Source organism: Taeniopygia guttata, chromosome 34 (assembly GCF_048771995.1).
Source record: "Taeniopygia guttata chromosome 34, bTaeGut7.mat, whole genome shotgun sequence".
Classification (NCBI taxonomy): domain Eukaryota; kingdom Metazoa; phylum Chordata; class Aves; order Passeriformes; family Estrildidae; genus Taeniopygia; species Taeniopygia guttata.
This window is the reverse complement of record NC_133059.1, coordinates 2,167,119-2,182,309: the sequence shown is the minus strand read 5'-3', so window position 1 is coordinate 2,182,309 and position 15,191 is coordinate 2,167,119. Positions and strand designations below refer to the sequence as shown.

At 55.8% G+C, this 15,191-nt stretch overlaps 1 protein-coding gene across 1 annotated transcript in view; it reads right to left on the bottom strand.

The window, feature by feature from the left end:
- Positions 1 to 15,191, bottom strand: part of LOC121468955 (uncharacterized) — a 2,238,800-nt gene that overhangs the window by 530,281 nt on the left and 1,693,328 nt on the right. Inside the window, 1 exon segment of the mRNA XM_072920965.1 lies at positions 6,661 to 7,511. Coding sequence (XP_072777066.1) covers positions 6,661 to 7,511 — 851 coding nt within the window.

Below are 15,191 nucleotides of genomic sequence, written 5' to 3'. Positions count from 1 at the left end.
CCCCCTCGGTCCTACCCACAGCAGCCGGGCCGAGCCAGCGCTGCTCCGGCAGCGGCTCCTGCCCAGGCCCCGGCGGGAAGGAGACCGCGGGCAGCCGCTCCCGCCGCGCCCTCAGCCCGGGGCCGGCACGGGCCGGACACGGCACCACCGACCCGCCGCAGCCCCCTGCCGCCCCCTCCGCCCGCAGCCAGCCCCGAGCCCCCGCAGAACCCAGCGCGGCTCCCACCTGCGCCGGGGCCGCCTCCGAGCTCCGCCGACGCCGCCTCACCGCGCTCCGGCCGCTGCCGCCGCTCCCGGGCCCGCACAGACGCTCCCGGCGCCAATGGCGCCGCTGCCCGCCCACGGCCGCCCTCAGCCCGCCGCCGGGGCCGTGCTGCGCCCCGCTCCCACCAATCAGCGCGCCGCAACCGCGACTGACGGCACCAGCGGCCAATGGCAGCGAGCTCGGGGCGGGCTCTGCGCACGGCCCAGACTCGCCCCGCGCTCTCAGGGCCCCCCGCGCTGCGTGAGGGCAAAGCCGGAGATGAGCAACAGCCCCGGGACGGGCCCGGGCCCGAGGCGGGATTGAGCTGCCCACACAAACAAACTTCTCCGCACCTCCCGCCACGGCTTTCCCGGCCCTGCGCCTTCCGTGCCTCCGGCTCTGCGGGAAGCCCGGGAGCCTCCCTTCTCCTGCCCCTCATTCGTGCATCGGTGTTTCGCTTTGATTTCCCCCAAAAAGGGAAACCTGCCCAAAGCCCTGTGGGTGAGCGGGGGAGGGGAAAGATTTCTGGCAGAAAACTCCGAAGACTCAGAGCAGGATGAGGAGAAGTCAGTGCAGAGCCTTAAATGCAGCTTTCCCCACGCCTCCCTGCTCCCAGCTGCACCTCCTCCCCCGGCAGGGCAGGAGACAGGGAATGGGGCCGTGCTCAGCTCATCCCCCGCGGCTTCTCCCTCTGCTCAGGGACAGGAGTCGTTCCCTGCTGCACCCTGCGCTCTCTCCCAGCCGAGACTTCTCCAGGAACTTCTCCGAGCCGAGTCCATCCCCTGGGGCACAGCCCCCTCCAAGTGCTGCAGCGTGGGTCACTGTGCCACGGGCTCGGTCCTGCCAGGCCAGGCTGCTCCAGCGGGGCCCCTCTGCCCACGGGGTCACAGCCTCCTCTCAGGCATCCCCGAGCTCCAGCCTGGCTCCTCCAGGGGCTGCAGGGGGATCTCTGCATCCCCACGGACCCGCAGGGGGATCTCTGCATCCCTATGGACCTGTGGGGGGATCTCTGCATCCCCATGGACCTGCAGGGGGATCTCTGCATCCCCACGGACCTGCAGGGGGATCTCTGCATCCCCATGGAGCTACAGGGGGATCTCTGCAGCCCCATGGACCTGCAGGGGGATCTGTGCAGCCCCATTGTAATATAAATTGTGGAATAATTCGTGATTATGTAAAATATACATGAAGTCAGTTGTGCTAGTAGAAAAAGATTCTTAAAGTTTTAAAAGACCTGAAGAACCAGCCGGGAAAGACTGGAAACCACAGATGACAGAGAAAGAAAGACCTAATTTACAATTGAAAACACGTGGCTCCCTGCAGAGATGGGCACTTTCCGGGGATACTCCACCAGACGCCCAAGGTGAAAAATGCACATATGTTAGTTTGAATAGTAGTGCTGTATTAACATTTTAATAGTACTGTAAATGTAGTTGTGTAGTTAAATTGAAGCTTTAGTAGTTAAAATAGAAACTATGTATCTGGGTTTTATTTTAAGGAATGACATACTTGCTTTGACATAACCATCACAGAACACCCAAATCTTCCAAAGAAGAGGAATTTATGGTTTTCTTTTCAGAAGAATCTAATTTCTTCAGGCCTTGCTCAGACTCGAAGACGCCATGGGGATTAAAGGAAATAGTTGGCATATAACAGACAGAGTTTCTTGTTTTAAATAGAATGTATGCTTAACCATGAAGGATATATGAATATGCAATAGTGTAGTTTTAAGGGTGATTCCTTTGTTCACAAGGTATGCTTGTTGTGGCTTAAGTGCCCCAGAGCATCTGGACATCCTTAATTCTTTGCTTTTTATTGTCTTGTAATTGTCCTAACTCTAAATTTTTATTACTCTAATTGTATTACTATTTTAATAACCATGTTATTATTATTAAAAATTTAACAGCCAAGTGATTGGCGTTTTTCACAATTATGGTAGCAAAGGATGGTTTTTAACACCTCTCTGCCGGGGCCTTGGGAGAGTCAGGGTGAGGAAGAGGGTCCTGCCCTATTTAGGCAGCCTCGCTCTGTTCCCCTGGTGTGTGACCAGACACAGGTTATGATCTATGGGCAAAAGGAGACAATAAAACAAAGAAAAGGGAAAGCATTCCCTAAAACCACAGTAATTAGCCCCAAGACTAAAGTATACACGAAGAACCAAGACCCAAGGACAAAGGATAGGTGAGAATTTGTTGGGATGGGGCGGATAAGGGGGGAATGAATGTGTGTGACAGAAGCTGCTGGGTATCCCAGACTTGCCAAGTGATTGCTGTAGTCTCTCATGCTTCTTTTCGTCTTTTTCATGTGAAAATCGGCCAGTAAAGAGACCAAGCGAGTGATAAAAAAGAGAGAATCCCTCCCAGAGAAACTGGGACTGGATCTTAGGAAGAAGAGGAACCCCGTGGAGTGCTGGATTGAGGGATAAGAGTGCCCAAGAGCATCCAGGATTCAAACCTGCTGGTTTGAGGGATTAACATTCCAACAGCACTCAGGGTGTAGATATGTAATGTAGACTGTTTGAAAGTAAAAAGTATCTTCTTGTTGTATGTGAGAGTTAGTGAAAAATAAAAGTGAGTAAATGTAGATGAATGGTAGTATATGTAATGTAGATTGTTTTTTATGAGCTTTTCTTTATCTCCTTGGAGAGAGTGTTAGAGTGTTTCCTGGCAGTCGAAAAGAGAGTATTGCAGAGAAAAATTCCTCACTTGCTGTCCTCCCCCTGCCCTCAACTCTATTCATATTTTGTCCATTCCCTCTTCAAAATACAGATTTGTAAAACTCATGCTCTGTGTCCTCAGATGCCCTTCCCAAATCAAACCTTGGCTTCGTTGCAAATTGCATTGCACTAACTAGCATTGCCTTAAATTTGTTTTGGTGCAGGCAGGGTCACTTTGGAAGTAAGTTGTTGTTTACTTTGTTCCTGCAACCTTTTCAAGCTTGTGAATGGAAAATTGTGATAGCAAACCAAGTCTTTATTTTTGCACTGTCAGCTGTGAGTGGCTGGTAGCCTTGGTGGAGGGTGCCGTGAATTACAGGCCTGCAGAACACGCATAACAAAAGTAATTTACTTTGTAAGGAAGTTGAAAAAGGGGGGAGAGGTGATTGGCAGACTCACCTCTCCAGGATGTAGGATTAATGTTAGAAAGTGGACTAATATTGGAATGTGGCTGCTGAAATGTGAAGAGAGAAAAAGAAAGAGAAAGAGAGAGAAAGGGAGAGAGAGAGAGAGAGAAAGAGAGCGAAGGGGAGAGCGAAATACACCCCCAAGGTCCCCTCAGCCACAGCTATCTGTAAGTTCTCCCCCATTCCTGCTAGGCAGAGTGACAACAAGGAGGGGGGGAAGTGGGGAAGGACAGAGTTAAACCCAAGGCTGTGAGCAGGACCACCAGTAGAGATAAGATCAAGGCAGAGATAGTGACTCTCACAAAGTGGTTTATTGTCTTAAGCAAGATTTCTTTTTTCTTTCTGATTGCTGTTGTTAAGAAGAGAAGGCTTTTGTTCTGAAGACTTAAAGTCTGTAAGACTAAAACAGTTAAATGTTACCCAAAAAGTAAAAGGCAAGAGATGTGATACATCTCATGTTAAAAATGGCCTGGTCTTTTTTATTTAACTAATTATAGCTCACAGGAAGAAGAATTGGTCTCTGCAGCTTAACACAGCTGGATACAAGAAGAAGTGGCTGTAGAAAAAGAGTTTAGTTAAACTCAGAAAGTTTTAAAGAAAACTAATGGTAAAAGTTAATGCAGTATTGTTTTTCTTTTAACACTGTGCTATTGAGAAATCCTTTCCAGGTACCATTAAAGCAGCAATCCAAACCACGGAAAGAGGGTGAATTCATGCCAGCAAAACCAAAGGACTTGTGCAGAAACTTGAGGAATGGACTATCACATCTAAACTGGGTGATACCAAATTGACTTCCAACCAGGACTGGGTGGTAATGGTTTGGGAAGACCCAAATGATCCAAGGCAGGTACAAAGAATAACACCTCACTGAGAAATAAGGCAAAGCTTGCATCACTGGTTCTAAGCCCTGTCTGAATAAACCCTGAGACGCCTCCGACACCTCCTTGGCAGAGGAACACTGCCACTTCAAACAGGAGGATCGGGAGTGTTTCAGTCAAAGAGCTCTTATAGCCTGGCCTCAGCCTGTGGCTTGTACAGGGAAGAAGGGAAATTGGCATCAGTACTGTACTGTATATTTTATGTGATTCATCCCATAGGATCCCAGTTCCATATTTGATCCCAATCTCTAGCTGATCCCAGTCCATATTTGATCCCAGTCCCTATTTTATCCCAGACTATATTTGATTCCAGTCCGTATTTGATCCCAGTCCATCTTTTATCCCAGACTATATTTGATCCCAGTCCCTACTTTATCCCAGTCCCTCTTTGATCCCAGTCCCTATTTTATCCCAGTCCCTATTGGATCCCAGTCCCTATTTTATCCCAGTCCGTATTTGATCCCAGTCCCTAGTTGATCCCAGTCCATATTGCGAGGACGCTGGACTCCAGGACGGTTTGGGTGGATGGAGATGAGACATCTCTGAAGGCTTCCCTTAGAATATCTGGTTTATTAGAGAGGGTGAAAGACCCTGCTTGGAGTCACCAGCGAGGGTGTGGAGGAAGGGAGAGGCAAGGGGTAGAGGGAGATAAGAGAGGATCCCAAGAGGATGTTCCAGGAGAGGGGCAGTTCCAAGAGAAGGGAAGTTCCAAGAGAGCATCTGGCTCCTCAGGGACTCCTTGTCAGGGGCTTCAAGGTGGGCTGGAACAAGACTTGGGCCAATGGGGTCACAGACTGCTGATGCTTCAGGGGAGGGTTACAGGTGTGGGATGAACCGTACATTGGGGTGAGATCCAACAGTCCATTTGACCCTTGGACCTACCTGTAGGTAAGGGCATTGTTCAACCAGAAGGGGGGATTGTCTTCGTCCCGGCTGTGCTATTGTGTTCTACTTGTGCAGTAACTACGGTTTGGTATGTCACAACTTGTTACCATCTCAGTCTCTGTATTTTCTAAACCTTTTGCCAGGCAGTCATATTTATAAGGCTTTCCTATTTGAGCTTCCCCAACACATATGATCCCAGGCCATAGGATCCCAGTCCATATCTGACCCCAGTCCCAATTTTATCCCAGTCTATATTTGATCCCAGTCCATAGGATCCCAATCCACATCTGATCCCAGTCTCTATTTGAACACAGTCCGTAGTTGATCCAGGTCTCCAGTTGATCCAAGTCCATATGATCTCAGTCCCAATTTGATCCCAGTCTGTAGGATCCCAGTCCCTATTTTATCCAAGTCCCTTGTTGATACCAGTCCATAGGATCCCAGTCCATATTTGATCCTTGTCCGTATTTGATCCCAGTTCAGTTCATTCCAGTCTGTAGGGCCCCAGTCCCTAATTTATCCCAGTCCTTAGTTGATCCTAGACCACAGGATCTCAGTGCATATTTGATCCCAATCTCTTGTAGATCCCAGTCTATATGGCCCTGCACACATTCCAGAGGTCTGGAATTTCAGCTTCCAGCCAGGAAAAGACATTCCCTTTGCCCTCGAAGGCAAAGCTCTTGAGAAAGGGCTGAAAGACAAGTGGAGCAAAATCCTACAGAGACATTTCCCTGCTGGCCTCCATAACTTCAGCTCCTGAACTAAGAAATAAAATAATAATTGGGAAATAAAATAATTTAAAAATCAGGGGTGGGTCATTGGGGGCAATTAAATTACAGGAGGATACAATTAAATCAGGGAAGGATCTTGGGTGGTCCCTGAGGAAATTAAATTGGGGGAGGGTCTTTGGAGGTCCCCTGGCTCAAGGGAGACACGGAGAGAGAAACAGAGCAGGCAAAGAGAGGTGGGAGGGAAAGAAGGACACAAACACAATCAGCTGAGAAGGTGGTGCCCTGAAAAACAGAACTGCCACGGACTGGAGATGAACGGCAAAGAAATCACTAAGTCTGAAAGTTTTATTTGCTATCAAATACATCCCTGCCATCCAGCCCCACACAATCCCCAGCTCACCGCTCCAACCTGGGATCCCACTTCTCCCAATCTCCTCCCAAACCCATCTCACCCTGGCAGCTCTGGATTCGAGTGAGTTTGGTGTGGGATTAGTTTTTTTTGAGGTGGGAACAAACAATTTGAGGTGGGATTGAGGCTCTGTGGGTTAAAATTCATTTGTTGTCAGTGGGATGTGAGTGGTTTTGAGGTGAAAGATTGATCCCTCTTGGCTTTTGGAGAGCAGAGAGATTGAGAAGAGAAAAACATGCAGGTCAACATAAAAGGAGAAGCAGCCAGGTGTGTTCCCAACATGGATGACAGGGAATGTGGGTCACCAGGGCTGTGCCCAATGTGGGTCCTCCAGTGGGGGATGGAGTTTAGCTCTTCTTGCACTCGGGGCACTCGCAGGGCTTCCCTTACCGGTGCCTCCGTTGGTGTCGGGTCAAGTGAGAGTTCCTTGAGAATCTCTTCCCACACTCCCCACACTCGTAGGGCCTCTCCCCGGTGTGGATGCGGCGATGCTGGATGAGGGTGGAGTTGAACCTGAATCCCTTCCCGCAGTCGGGGCAGCAGAAGGGCCTCTCCTCCGTGTGAATCCGATAGTGCCGGAGGAGACAGGAGCTGGTCTGAAACCTCTTCCCACACTTGGAACACTCGTAGGGCCTCTCCCCAGTGTGGATCCTCTGGTGCATGATCAGGCTGGAGCTCTGGCTGAAGCTCTTCCCACACTCAGAACACTCGTAGGGCCTCTCCCCGGTGTGGATGCGGCGATGTCTGATGAGTTTTGAGTTTTCCCTGAATCCCTTCCCACAGTCAGGGCAGCAGAAGGGCCTCTCCTCCCTGTGAACCCGATAGTGCTTGAGGAGATCGGAGCTGGTCTGAAACCTCTTCCCACACTTGGAACACTCGTAGGGCCTCTCCCCTGTGTGGATCCTCTGGTGCACGATCAGGTGGGAGCTCCGGCTGAAGCTCTTCCCACACTCAGAACACTTGTAGGGCCTCTCCCTAGTGTGGATGCGCCGGTGTGTGGTGAGGTTGGAGTTCTTCCTGAATCCCTTCCCACAGTCGGGGCAGCAGAAGCGCCTCTCCTCTGTGTGAACCGGATAGTGCAGGAGGAGACAGGAGCTGGTCTGAAACCTTTTCCCACACTCGGAACACTTGTAGGGCCTCTCCCCAGTGTGGATCCACTGGTGCTTGATCAGGCTGGAGCTGTGGCTGAAGCTCTTCCCACACTCGGAGCACTTGTGGGGCTTCTCCCCATCATGGAGCTGCTCAGGGACCCCCAGCTCCGAGCTCTGGCTCCATCTCCGGCCGCCTCCCCGGCCCAGGGTGGGTCTTTCCCCCTCAGATCCCCGCGATCTGCCTTTGCAGCCCCTCCTCGTGCGGGATCTCCAGGGCTTTTTCTCCCCGTCGGGTTCCTGCGCCGTGGAGCCGCTCAAAACGGCCTCTTCCACCAGGTTCTGCCGCGGGGATTTGTCCTCCCTGCTCTCCATCCTCAGCTCCTGCTCTGGGGGAGGAAGGACAAGGAGATGCTCTTCCTCTTCCTCGCAGCCTCCCAGGGGCTGGGAATGGGAAATCCTGGTTTGGGGAAAACAAGGGATGAGCACGATGAGTTTGAATCTCCCTCTGTCCCAGTCCATCCCTAGAAGTCCCTGGCCACCTGGGCTCCATAAAAACCTCCCAAACACCGAGATCCAGCCCTGAAAAAGCCTCCCAGGAGTTCCCCGTCCCTGCTCCCTCCCCTTTGCTGTTCGGGGCTCCCCCCTGTCCCAGCTGCTGGGGTCACGCTTGGATTGGGGGTCCCCCTTCTCCTCGCTGCCCGCCCTCCCCAGGCTGCCGGGAGTCCCAGCAATCCCAAAAGCTCCCCCCTCTTGGCTCTCCCCATCCAGGTGTGCCGGGGCTGTTTGGGCTCCCGGGCTCCCTTCTCCCCTTCTTCTCTGCTCTGGGCTGCCGGGGCTCCAAGGAGTCCCCCCAAGGGGCCTTTTCCGCTCAGCTTCGCAGTTCTTCCTTCTCCAAACATCCCCCCAAAAAACCCAACCCAGGCACCCCCCGGGAGATCGGGCCCGAGCTCCCCCTCCCCGCTCACCTGCGGGATGGGGGGCGATGATCCCACAGGTGGGGGCTGCGAATTCAGGCAGGGCTCGACCGCGTGATTCCCTCTGCTCTGTTCGATCCGCTTCGTCCCTCCTCTTCCTCTTCCTGCCGCTCCTCCTCTTCCATCCCCCCTCCTCCTCCTCCTCCTCCCTAAGCCCACCTCCCGCTCCTCCTCCATCCCTGCCCTTCTCTCCCTGCCCTTCCGTCCCCCTCCTCCTGCTCTCTAACCCCACCGCCTTCTGCTCCCTCATCCCTCATCTTCCATCGCTCCTCCTCCTACTCCTGTCTCCGGTCCCCACCTCCTTCTCCTCTTCCATCCCCCCTCCTCCTCCTCCTCCTGCCCCTCGCTATCCCCACCTCCTTCTCCTCTTCCATCCCTCCCCTTCCATACCCCCTCCTCCTCCTCCTCCCCATCCCCACCTCCCGCTCCTCCTTCATCCCTGCCCTTCCCTCCCTCCTCCTCCTCCCCCGGCAGCAGCGACACCCTCGGTTCCCGTTCCCGCAGCCCCGGCAGCCCGCGGCAGGAGCGGGGATGGAGCCGGGACAGGTCGGGACGGGCAGCGCGGGGCTCTCGGCTGCTCCCAGCCGCTGTTCCAGGGGGGAACCCGGCCCGGGCCAAAGGAGAGGCAAACTGGGGAAACTGGGGGCTGCACATCCAAACTGGGGCTGCCTGGGGACCCTGCCTGGGCACTGCCGGCCCTTGGGGCTCCTCTCGGGAGATCAGTGGGGGAACGCAGAGAGGGCTCGGGGATGCCAGGAGTGGCAGCACTGGGAAGGACTGGTTTGTACTGGGATTGTACTGGAATCATACTGGGAGCAGCTGGGCCCATGCCAGGGCAGACTGCAGTCACCCCGAGGGAGACTGGGATCGTACTGGGATCATACTGACACAGAGTAGGAGCCTACAGGGGGCAACTGAGACCATGCTGGGGGCAAATGGGATATACTGGGAGTGACTGGGAGCGTGATGAGGGTGACTGGGAGCAGCTGTGAGCAACTGGGATCATGCTAGGAGCAACTGGGAGGAACTGGGAGTCACTGGGTGCCTGCTGGGGATGACTAGAAACGACTGGGCTTATACTGGGATCATGCTGGAGGTGACTGGGATCATACTGGCGGTGAGTGCCACGACACTGAGGCTGACTGGGAGCAGTTATGAGCAAATGGGATCGCGCTGGAAGGAACTGGGAGTGAGTGGGAATATGCTGGAAGGAACTGGGGGACACTGGGAGAGACTGGGAGGGACAGTGAGGGTGAAAGGGGCAACTGGAACCATGTGGAGCACAACTGGTTCATATTGGCACTGACTGGGAGCACACCGGCATCATCTCTGGATCATACTGGGAGGGACTGGACTAATACTGGGAGTGTCTGAGAGTGACTGGGAACACACCATGCACAGCATCCCTGTACTGGGGGTGACTGGGAGCAACTTGGAGTACTCTGGGAGCAAATGGCATCATACTGGGATTGACTGGGCTGATGTAGCTGGAGGCAACTGGGACCATACTGTGGTGATTGGAAGTTACTGGGATTATACTGGGACCATACTGGGAGTGCTGGCGTGTGACAAGGATCATACTGGAGGTTACTGGGCTCATACTGGTGATGAAAGGAAGCAACTGGGATCCCACTTTGGGCTATTGGGAGCAACTGAGAAAAACTGGGATCATGCTGCAAGCAAACTGGAGGAATTGGGAATGACTGGATGCAGGCTGGAGACAACTGGGACATACTGGGCATGACTGAGATCATACTGGGATAACAAGCACCTTCCTGGGATCACTGGGAGTGTCTGGGAATGACCACAGAGATGCTGAAGGCAACTGGGATTTACTGGGGATGTCTGTAACCTTACTGGGGTGACTGGGAACACACTGGGAACAACGGGGACCATGCTGGGGAGAACTGAGAGCGAGTGGAAGTGAGTGGGTCTACACCGGGGACAACTGGGCATGACTGGGACCATGCTGGGAGCAACTGGGATCATATGGGGAGTGATGGGGTTGATGCAAGGGACAACTGGGGGCAACTGGGATCACACTGGGGAGAACAGGAAGTAACTGAAAGCATGCTGGGGGCAACTGGGATCCTACTGGATCTTACTTGGAGCAACTGGGATCAGGCTGGAAGCAATTGAGGACAACTGGAGTGACTGGGAACATGGTGGGAGCAACTGGGATACACTGGGAGAGACTGAAACCACAGTGGGGGTAAATGGGAACAACTGGAACCACAGTGGATGATAATGGGAGCAGCTGTGCCCATGCTGGATTCATACTGGGATCCTACTGGAACTGGCTGGCATCATACTGGGAATGACTGGAAGTGTGCTGGCTGTGACTGGAACCATGCTGGAGGTGACTGGGAGCAACTGGGCCCACACTGGGAGTGACAGGGAGTCATTCTGGGCAGGGCTGGAATCATACTGGGAGTGACTGGAACCATACTGGGGGGGACTGGGTGCAGCTGGGATCATCCTGGGAGCCACTGGGATTCCAGCAGGTGTGAATGGATCCTGGCTGGGGGTCACTGGGAGCTACTGGGCCCATGTTGGGAGGAAAATCTGGACACTTTGGAAGCAACTGGGACCAACTGGAAGGTACTGGAACCGTGCTGAGGGGACTGAGACCACAAATGGGGAAACTGGGTTCATACTGGGAGCGACTGGGACCACACTTTGGGCAACTGCCAGAAACTGGGATCATGTTGGAGGCAACTGGGAGTAACTGGGAAAGACTGTGATCATTCTGAGGTCACCAGAACCTTACTGGGCCAACTGGAATATACTGGGAGTGTCTGTGACCATACTGGGGGGACTGGAACCACACTGAGAACAGCTGGGACCAGGCTGGGGACAGCTGAGAGTGAGTGGGACCATGCTGAGTGGGACTGGGACTATTCTAGGGATACCTGGGATCATACTGGGAGGAACTGGGAACAACTGCAACTATTCTGGCAGCAACTGGGATCATACTGGGATCACAGTGGGAGCAGCCAGGTCCATGCTGGGTGAGACTGGGAGGAGCCAGGTCCATGGAGGGTGACAGGAATCATACTGGGATTGACTGGGAGTGGCTGTGAACAACTGGAATCATGCTGAAAGTAACTGGGAGGAAGTGGGAGGGACTGGGATATACTGGGAGAGACTGGGAGTCATAGGGATCATACTGGTGGTTACTGGGGTCATGTTGGCATTGACAGGGAGCAACTGGGATCACACTGGGCGGCACTGGCATCATACTGGGAGTGACTGGGATCATACTGGGATTACAGTGGGTGCCAAGGGACCCTGACTGGGGGTTACTGGGAGCTGCCAGGCCCATGCTGGGAGCCAAATGCACACACCCTGAGAGCAACTGGGAGCAACTGGGAATGACAGGAGTCATGCAGGTGACAACTGGGATGTACTGGCAGTGACTGGGATAAAACTGGGGGTAGCTGAACCATGCTGAGGTAACTGGGAGTGCCTGGCAAAGACTCTGGGAATGTTCCAGGCAACTGGGATGTACTGGGAGTACCTAAGAACATGCAGGTGGTGACTGGGACCACACTGGGAGCCACTGGGAATGTGCTGGGGGCAACTGGGACCATGCTGGGGGCAAGTGTGAGTGACTGGGGCCCTGCTGGGGCAGACTGGGATCATACTGGACTCATATTGGGATCATACTGGGAGTGACTGGGACTATACTAGGAGCAACTGGGAGAAGTGGGAACACACTGGAGAAAAGTGGGAGCAACTGGGACTTGCTGAGGGCAAATAGCGTCACAATGGGGAATGACTGAGAATGACTGGGCTCATACCGGGAGAAACAGGGATCCTGCAGGGAGTGAGGGGAAGTGAGCAGGGTGATACTGGGACTGACTGGGCTCATCCTGGGAGTGCCCAGGAAACTGGAAGCACACAGGGGTAGGAACTGGGCACCTGCTGGGAGCAGCCCCTGGCGGCCCCGGTACCCCCGAACCCCTTTCCCGGCCATGCCGCCCCTCCAGCCCCAGCACCCCCATTGCCGGGTGCCGGCACTGCCAGGGGTCCCCCCTCTCGGGGTCCCCGCTGGGGCTCCTGGGGCTCTCCTCTCTCTGCGCTCCCGCCCAGGGAAGCCGCGGCTCTCCCGGGGCTCCCCAAATCCGGGGTCCCCACGCGGCCCCGGCAGAGCTCGGAGGGCCCGGCCGGGAAGCCCAACCCGCACCGCGGGGGGACCCGCATCCCCCCGGCCCCGCCGGGGCTCTGCCGCCACCCGCACCGGGCCCCCCAAAAACACCTCCCGGGGACCCCCGATGTCCCCCCGAGGGCAGCTGCGGCTCGGCCTTGGAGCCCCGCCAGCTCCAAACATCCCCCCAAAAACCCCAAACCCAGGGAGCCCCGGGATATTTGGGGCCAGCTCCCCCTCCCCGGGCACCTGCGGGATGGGGGCGACGCTCCCGGGGTGCTGCGAGTTCAGGCAGAGCCGGAGCCCCGCGGTTCATCCTCCCCGCTCCTCCTGCTGCTCCCGCTGCCGCTCCGCCTCTTCCTCCCTCCTCCTCCTCCTCCCCGCAGCCGCGGGAGGGGCAGGGATGGAGCCGGGACAGGTCGGAACGCAGAGAGGGGTGGGGGGATGCCAGGAGTGACTGGGCTGTACTGGGATCATACTGGGAGCAGCTCCTGGGTGACTGATCCTACTGGGATCATACTGGGAGTGAGGAGGAGCAGCGCGGTGGCTCCAGCGCTGGGGCTGGGGGCGCTCCTGGCGGGCGAGGGGGGAGTGGGACCCCGGCACCGGGACCCTGAATCGCCATTGCCGGCACCGGGACCCCCCCTGCTCCCCTTATCCTGCACAGGGACCCCCCTGAATCCCCCATTTCCGGACATCAGGGCCCTCTGCTCCCCTTTTCCCTGCTCCCAGCCTCTAGATTTCCCATGTGCCTGATCCTGGAATGCCTTGGAACACCTTGGACCCCCATTGCTGCCTTTTCCACCCCCAGCCCCACCTTTGTGCAAAGCCAGAGACCCTCTGAACTCCCCCTTCCCAAACACCCCGGGTGTCCCCACCCTGGTACCCCTTTTTGGGAAACCCTGGACTCCCCTTTCCTGGGCTCAAGGACCCCTGGAACTCCCTTCTACCTCTCCATCCCTGCCCCCCCATTTCCGTGACCCTGAGACCCCCCTGCACCCCCATCCCTGAGAACCAAGACACCCTTTTACCCCTTTGCCCGGCAGTGAGACCCCCCTGCACCCCCTTATCCGGCACCAACTCAACATGTTCCCATCCCCCACCTCTCCCAGCCCCCAGCCCCACCCTTTTCCCTGACCTGGGACCCCTGGGCCCCCATTCCTGCCTTTCCCAGCCCCCAGCCCCTCCTTTCCTCATGTTCAGGAGCCCTGGCACCCCCTTTCCTGGGCACAGGATTCCCTGGACACCCCATCCCAGCTCTCCCAGTCCCTGCACCCCCTTTCCTTGGCTCTCAGCCCCTGAACCTCCTTCCCAGCTCTGCCATCTCTTCATGTCCCCTCTTTCCTTGGCCTGTGGACCCCCCTGGAACCCCAAACTCTCAGCCCCGTCAGCTCCCCCAAATCTTTGTGTCCCCCCAATTTTCCACTCCCTGCAGTTCCTGGAAGGGCACTGTTGGAGCCCAGCCCAGGAGTCCCCCAGTCCTTAATTTGGGGGACGTGGACGGGACCCTCTGCGAGCGCTGCGGCAGCGAGCGGGGCCAGATGGAGGCACAGACACCGGGGATGGGGGCGGGAGCTGAGCTGGGATATTGGGATAGCCAGAGCTGGGATATTGGGATAGCCAGAGCTGGGATATTGGGACAGCCAGAGCTGGGATATTGGGATAGCCAGAGCTGGGACATTGGGATAGCCAGAGCTGGGACATTGGGATAGCCAGAGCTGGGATATTGGGATAGCCAGAGCTGGGATATTGGGATAGCCAGAGCTGGGACATTGGGATAGCCAGAGCTGGGACATTGGGATAACCAGAGCTGGGATATTGGGATAGCCAGAGCTGGGATACTGGGATAGCCAGAGCTGGGATATTGGGATAACCAGAGCTGGGATTTTGGGACAGCCAGACCCTGCTCAAGGACAGGAACCGGCCCGTGGCTGACAGTGACCTGGAGACGGGGCTGGTACAACCAGAGCAGGGGCAGTGGGGGGAGCCGGGGCTGGGCTGGGATCTGTGGGAATGGAGGACTCTGAGGGGCTGGGATGGGATCTCTGGGGATGGGAGGGATCTGTGGGGCTGGGATGGGAATCCAGGGAGCTCCAAGGGGCTCCCTGGGGCTGGGACACGACTCCATGGGTCTGTTCTCTCCTCGTTCCCAGGTCTCCACACAGTGCAGGGGGTTTCCAGCTGTGACCTCCTGTCCAACAGAGCGTCCATGGATCCCACCAGTACGGCTACGAGGGCTGGGATTTCATCTCCTTCCAGCTGGGATCTGGGAGCTTTGCAGTGTCCAACACTGCCGTCTGGATATCCCAGAGGTGCTGGGAATCCAGAGGGGTCATGGTGGAGCAGATGAAGCATTACCTGGGACACACCTGTGTGGAAAGGCCCCCAAATACATCAGATATGGTCGGGAGGCTCTGGAGCACAAAGGTGGGTGTGGGAAGGGAAGGGCAATTCCTATGGGAACAGGGGATTCAGGAATGGGGGACTTGGGAATGCAGGAATTGCCATGGAATTTCCATGGCCAGATCTCAATCTCATCCCTGCGGGGATTCCATGGGACATTGATCCCAATCCTTTGCCCTGGCCGGCTCTGCTGTGCCCGTGGCAGCACCAGGGCAGTGCCCTATCCCTGCCCTGAGCCCAGCACGAGCCTTTCCTTGGGTGTTCCGTGCCCTGCCTGGGGCAGGAGGGCACTGCCGGAGCGGC